Consider the following 6415-nt stretch of genomic DNA (forward strand, 5'->3'; position numbering starts at 1 on the left):
GAGCTCGAGCTCCGGCCACCACCACCATCTCCGGCGCCGGCCATCATCGTTTTTCGCGCCGGTGAACAGCCGGTGAACAGTGCAGATCTGGATCTGAAAATCCCCCCGGTTGACTTTTATCCCCGAAACCCTAATTTTTTATGCAAACTTTGACCGGCTATATCTCCGCATCCGTAGCTCCGATTTGGGCATATAGCATATAAAAATGTTCGTCTCGACGAGTACATCATTTCATTCCATTGCATCATTTTCATTTGAGTTCATCTTGATGCCTGAAATGCTGTTAGAAGGAGACTTCGTGAGTTAATTGTCAGATTTGCTAGTTCATCTTAGACTTTTGTCATTTTTGCCATGATTGTTATGTGCATGCTATGCCTGTGAGTCCTTCATATGTTTTGTTAGGGATTTTGTTATCTTTCCAGAGGTGCAACCCATGCATTTTTAGGATGTGTGTGGTGACTTGTGCAAGCTTGCAAAGTGAGGCACCCGGTAAATCTGTTTTCAGGGACTTAGTAGTTTTCACTAAGTCTGGGATTGCTGAGTCCCTGTGGCTCACGGATTACTATTACACCAGATGCAGGGCCTGATGATTCCGCCCCAGGAGACGCGTATGAGCTCAAGTGGGAGTTCGACGAAGACTCTCAACGATACTACGTTTCCTTTCCCGATGATCAGTAGTGGTGCCCAGTTGGGGGTGATTGGGACCGTGTCGCATGTTGGGTTCTCTTTTATTTTGGCGCGGTAGTCGGGCCATGAGTGTTTTGGATGATGTAATGTTATTTATGTAATTGATTGACGTGGCGAGTGTAAGCCAACTATGTTATCTCCCTTTTATTATCATATTACATGGGATGTTGTGAAGATTGCCTAACTTGCGACATATGCCTTCAATGCAATTATGTCTCTAAGTCGTGCCTCGACACGTGGGAGCTATAGTCGCATCGAGGGTGTTACAGAAGAGCAATAGGCCGACTGAAGTAAGCAATGGGTCCCGCACCTTGGTGTAACACTACGCCGAATCCCGAACCAGAGGCATCACATTCCACAATGAATGGCACGGTGAAATCCGGAAGTTGAAGCACTGGTGCTGTAGTCAGGGCAGTCTTCAATCTTGTAAAAGCATGTGTTGCCTCCTCAGACCAAAGAAATCCATCCTTTTTGAGCAACGCTGTGAGGGGTGCTGCAATAATGCCAAAATCGCGGATGAACTTCCGATAGTAGCCGGCCAACCCCAAAAAACCGCGGACCACACGAACTGTGCGCGGCACCGGCCAATCAACAACAGCCATAACCTTTTGATTGTCCATGGCGACACCGTCGATGGAGATGACGTGACCGAGGTACGTAACCGACTCCTCCCCAAAAGAGCACTTGGAGCGCTTGAGAAATAACTGGTGCTGGCGCATGAGCTCCAAAACGACTCGCACATGTCGAACATGCTCCGACCATGAAGCGCTGTACACCAAAATATCATCAAAAAATACTAACACAAATTTGCGTAAATGGGGTCGAAGTACGTCGTTCATCAAAGCCTGGAAGGTTGCCGGCGCATTTCTGAGTCCAAAAGGCATGACGAGGAACTCAAACAGGCTCTCGTGTGTCTGGAACGCTGTTTTGTGGATATCCTCAATATGCATGCGCACCTGGTGATAACCAGATCGCAAGTCCAGCTTTGTGAAGAAGCGGGCGCCCTTTAGCTCGTCCAGTAGCTCGTCTACTACAAGAATAGGGAACTTGTCCTTGATGGTGTTGACGTTGACGCCACGAAAATCGACGCAGAATCGCCAGGAGCTGTCGTGCTTCTTCACCAGAAGAACGGGCGAAGAGAACTCAGAAGTGCTGCGGCGGATAAGGCCGCGCTCCAACATGTCCGCGCACTGTCTCTCGAGCTCGTCTTTTTGGATAGCCGGGTAGCGATATGGTCGAACAGCCACCGGTGCGGTACCAGGCACCAAGCGGATGCGATGGTCGTGAGTGCGAGGCGGCAGCAGGCCCCGAGGCTTTGCGAAAACGTCAACGTATTCATTGAGGAGGCTGTCAAGAAGCTCCCGCCCGGAACAAGCGTGAATGTGGTGGGGTTGGGTTGACGCCGCGATACCATACCACTCAACGCGATGGTCGGACCGCCAGAAGGACATCCAAAGACGCGTGAAGTCCCAAAGTATGGGCCCGAGTGTCTTGAGCCAGTGTGTCCCGAGAACGACGTCAAACCCACCCAAGGGAATGGCGTAAAGATCGACGAGGAAGTCTTCTTGGCCTATGGTGATGGCAGCCTGCCGAACAAGACCACCACATGTGACGTGATCTCCATTGGCTACTGTTACGCGGAGGTGGCGCCCTGTGGAGAAGTGGCTGCCCACTTGTGCAGCAAGCTCCTCGTTGATGAAATTGTGAGTGCTACCAGAGTCGAGGAGAGCGACCAATTCGCGCTCGCCTACACGGACCACTAGCTGCATTGTGTCGCTGGTACGTACGCCGGTGATTGCGAGCAGCGAGATGTGTAGGTTGTCACCATTGTCTTCCTCGTCGTCGTCGTCGGCGGACTCGATGTAGAAGAGACGCTTGCAGCGATGTCCCCGGACATACTTCTCATCGCAGTTGAAGCATAGTCCCTTGCTGCGTTTGTCCTCCATCTCGGCGGCGTTAAGCTTTTTGAAGACAGGCCAACCCCCAGAAGAGGGGTCGCCTGTGGCAGCACCTGGGGCTGCTGGGACAGGGCGTGTAGGACGACCAGGGCGCGTCGGAGTGGCAGCAGTAACCGTGGTCACCATGGCAAGGTGCTCATGGGAGACGGCCATGTCCATAGCATCCTCGAGAGTAGCTGGACACAGCAGCTCGACCTGTGTTTTTAGTGGCTTGCCCAGATTATTGGTGAAGATGTTGCGCTCCTCATCATCTGGGATGGGGTTGATGCGGGACAAGAGTTGGAGGAACTGTTTAGTATACTCCGCCACCGAGCCCGTACGACGGAGGGAGATGAGCTCACCGAAGGGATTGGCACGTGTGGGAGGGCCAAAGTGCTGGCTGACCCGCGCAACAAAGTCTGCCCAAGTTGGCCGACCGATCTTCTCCTCTAGATGGCCATACCAAAGGGCAGCCACATCTGTTAGATGGTATGACGCCATCCAAGTCTTGTCCGTGTCAGGCGTGCGCTGGCCAAGGAAAAACAAATTGCATCTAGTCAACCATGGTCGAGGGTCGCCTTCACCGTTGTAGGTAGGGAAGTCGAGCTTGTAAAGGCGGGGTGGACGCTCGTCGGCGGAACCAAGTGGAGCCTGCAACCTGAGTTGACCTCCGACACGGGCAGCCGCTGATTGGGTGTCGGCGGTAACGAGGGAAGGCTCGCCACGGCTCGCACGCTCCAACCTGGTGATGGCCAGGTTTTGTGCGCGCTGTTGTTGTGATAGATCGCTGAATTCTGTTCTGAACGCCGTCAGGGCATCGGTGACATCCTTTAGGGCCTTGGTCATGTCGCTGCGGAGGAGTTCGACGCCCTCGGACAGATCGCCCAGATTTTGCTGGACGTCCTCGAAATCTGCATGTTCCTTGGCAGCGAGGTCTTCGAGGGTTTTAGGAAGATCAGGCTTCTTGGGAGAGGACGACATGGTTGCAGGCGCAACAGAGATCGATGAATCTGATACCAAATTGTCAGATGCTTGGGAATTAGGAGCGTTGGGAGTTGATCGTAGGTTGTAGCTGTGCTCTACGGGAGGACGAGGCTTGAAGCCTCGTCGCCCCGTGGCAGGGAAGAGGAGAGGCGCACAAGGCGCAAGGTAACCAAGTTGTGTTTTTTTTGCTTGATTCGTTCCTCCACAGGGAGGCAATATAAATAGTCAAGTCACATGACGACTCCTAGTAGAAATAGAAACAGACTCCTACTTGTTTTAGGAACAGTAGGGAAAACCTTCTTTGGGACAAAAAACCCTTCCGTTTCCAAACCTGATACTAATTGATACTAATTTGGACACCCCCTGTCCGCTGGCCTCCTCTCTCTGGTTGTACGTCTCCTATACGTACGCCCCCACATGACATAAGATGTTGACAGTTTAGCCATGATATATATTCTCTGCATGTTCCTACAGTTTCTCGATCAAGTAACTTCAGAAAAAAAAAATCGAAATCTAACGAAACACGTAGCAGATGGATAAAGGTATACTAGCAAGTCAATGACATGATAAAAAAAGGGCAGCCCGGTGCACGTAGCTCCCGCTTGCGCAGGGTCCGGCCACTTTGGATCTATAGTACGCAGCCTTTCCCTACATTTCTGCAAGAGGCTGTTTCCAGGACTCGAACCCGTGACCTCATGGTCACAAGGCAACAGCTTTACCGCTGCCGCCAAGGCTCCCCTTCAAGTCAATGACATGATAACATTGCAAAAAAAAATGGGCATGATAATATTACCATGAGAGAAAAAGGCCATTTCGCCAGGAAAAAATTACCATGGGGTAAAAGAGCGCTACTGGACTTTAAGTATTCATAACCTATGTCCATGGGGTATTTATTTGAAGTGTTGAAATTCTTCTTTGCTTTTAGAGGCTTATACTACCAACCTGAGAAAAGAAGCAAATACTACCTCTTATAATGAAGGAAGCTTCTTTTTTATATATAAAAATACTATATCTTAGCATCTGTTTCTCTTTCTAGAATCCCATTGACAAAACAAACCTCGGGCTCATGCCTCCAGGCCTTGTACGTCATGTTGGAAGTGGTACGCTCCATCAAATGCTGCCATGTTGTATGCCCACTCTCCTTATTATCTAAAAGCTGCACGAGGTGATCTAGGTCCTTCTCAGTGACAATACCATGCTTGACCTCAAAAATTGACCTTGTAAAAAAATATGTTTAGTGGAAGAGATCATTGGATAAATGTACATTGATGGGGCTTTTTGGTGCATTCATATCTGAAGAATACAATTTATCTATGTTACCATGCCTCTACTGAAACATATAAACTGAATAATCAAACTAAAGAAACTTCATCATGATCAATCGGACGAAACAAGCAGGTCAAAATAAATTTAAATGATGCTTATCATTAGTCCTTACACTGAAATCAGTCAACTTTAGTTTTCCTATCACAATTCACAGACAACCAATCATTTATTTAACTATTTTGTCACATTGATTTAGCTTATCCTTCACTGCAATGACCATGCCTACATCAAATGCAATTGTTCAAGCAAGTAGAAGACACTTAACCCTCACCTCCATGACCTGGCCATAACAGTAAGCCCAAACACAAGCGGTCAACTACAATTTATAACCTTACTGGCAGTAACTAGTTCTTTATCATAATAGTCAGGCAAGGTAAGCTATATGTTGCAAATCCTTGAACCGTGCAATCTAAACCAAGAAGGCAAAGTTTCGCACAACTGAGGGACACGGGTCATCAGGGAGCCCCAAAACACCCTCAGGAAGTAAACACTATAAAATTTCATCACCACCTATCCAATTAGAAATACAAACCCGCTGTCGCACTAATCTTGCTCCACAACCTCCGTAATCGATTCAGTTTTACTAGTTCAATTTGATGAAAAAACTGTGAAAGCTCCCAAAATTGGTGTTGGTCATTGGCTGAAGTGAAGCATATCACACTTCCGTTCTCGTAATTTGTAAATACGAAGACCCGAACCAATTCCAACCAACACAATTGACAAGTCAAATGCCGCCCTGTGCTTCACAGCCAGATAGATTCGACTAGTACGCTCTCACCTGCCGTTAGCGCAAGCACCAGAATCCCCGCAGGCGTCCGTGTCGTCGTTCGAGGGATCCTTGCGCTGGTACTTCCCATGGCGGCGGAAGGCGGAGGAGAGCAGCTGCGGCGCGACGGAGAAGGCGGAGAGCGCGGTGCAGGCGAGCCATAGGCGGCGCGCACCGAGCCCGGGAGGCACGTAGAGGAGCCGGAGACGGCTGCGGAAACCGAGGAAGATCAGCCCGGTCCAGCGCGGCCGCCATGCCCACCCTATGAAGAGGCCGATCATGACCGCCGCCCAGATCGGCACGGCGCACAGCAGCACATCTACCGCCATCTCCGCCAACGCCGGCCGGCGCAGCAGCAGACCCGCCGCCTCCTCGTACCACCCCGCCATTGCTAGGGCCGGCACCTTCCTCTCCCTCTCCCTCTCGCCACCTTTTTCGTTTTTGATTGATTGCTTTGTTTTCTTGGCAGAAATGGCGGAGAGAACAGGAGGGGAAGACACGAGCCGGGACGAGGTCGTTTCTGTCGGTGAGGCTGACCTGTGGGCCGCGATACGCAGGCCTACCTGTCGGTTGGAGCGAGCGGTTTGTGAGGCGAGAGGCCGGAGGTCAGTGGGTGGGTTGGGGTGGGGTTAGAGCATTACTAGTAGAATCCTCAAACTCTTAAATCCTTAAAGCAGTTTTAAGGATTGAGAAGTGCCACTTTTTGACATTTTTA

At 50.2% G+C, this 6415-nt stretch overlaps 1 protein-coding gene across 1 annotated transcript in view; it reads right to left on the reverse strand.

Annotated features, from left to right (window-relative positions):
- Positions 1 to 6205, reverse strand: part of LOC119354457 — a 14665-nt gene extending 8460 nt beyond the window's left edge. Inside the window, exons 1-2 of the mRNA XM_037621184.1 lie at positions 5713 to 6205; positions 4666 to 4825 (exon numbers count right to left, since the gene is read on the reverse strand). Coding sequence (XP_037477081.1) covers positions 4666 to 4825; positions 5713 to 6089 — 537 coding nt within the window. The 5' untranslated portion in view covers positions 6090 to 6205. The remainder of the gene's footprint in view (positions 1 to 4665; positions 4826 to 5712) is intronic.
- Positions 6206 to 6415: the final 210 nt, after the last annotated feature.

This window comes from Triticum dicoccoides, chromosome 2A (assembly GCF_002162155.2).
Source record: "Triticum dicoccoides isolate Atlit2015 ecotype Zavitan chromosome 2A, WEW_v2.0, whole genome shotgun sequence".
NCBI classification, from domain to species: Eukaryota; Viridiplantae; Streptophyta; class Magnoliopsida; order Poales; family Poaceae; genus Triticum; species Triticum dicoccoides.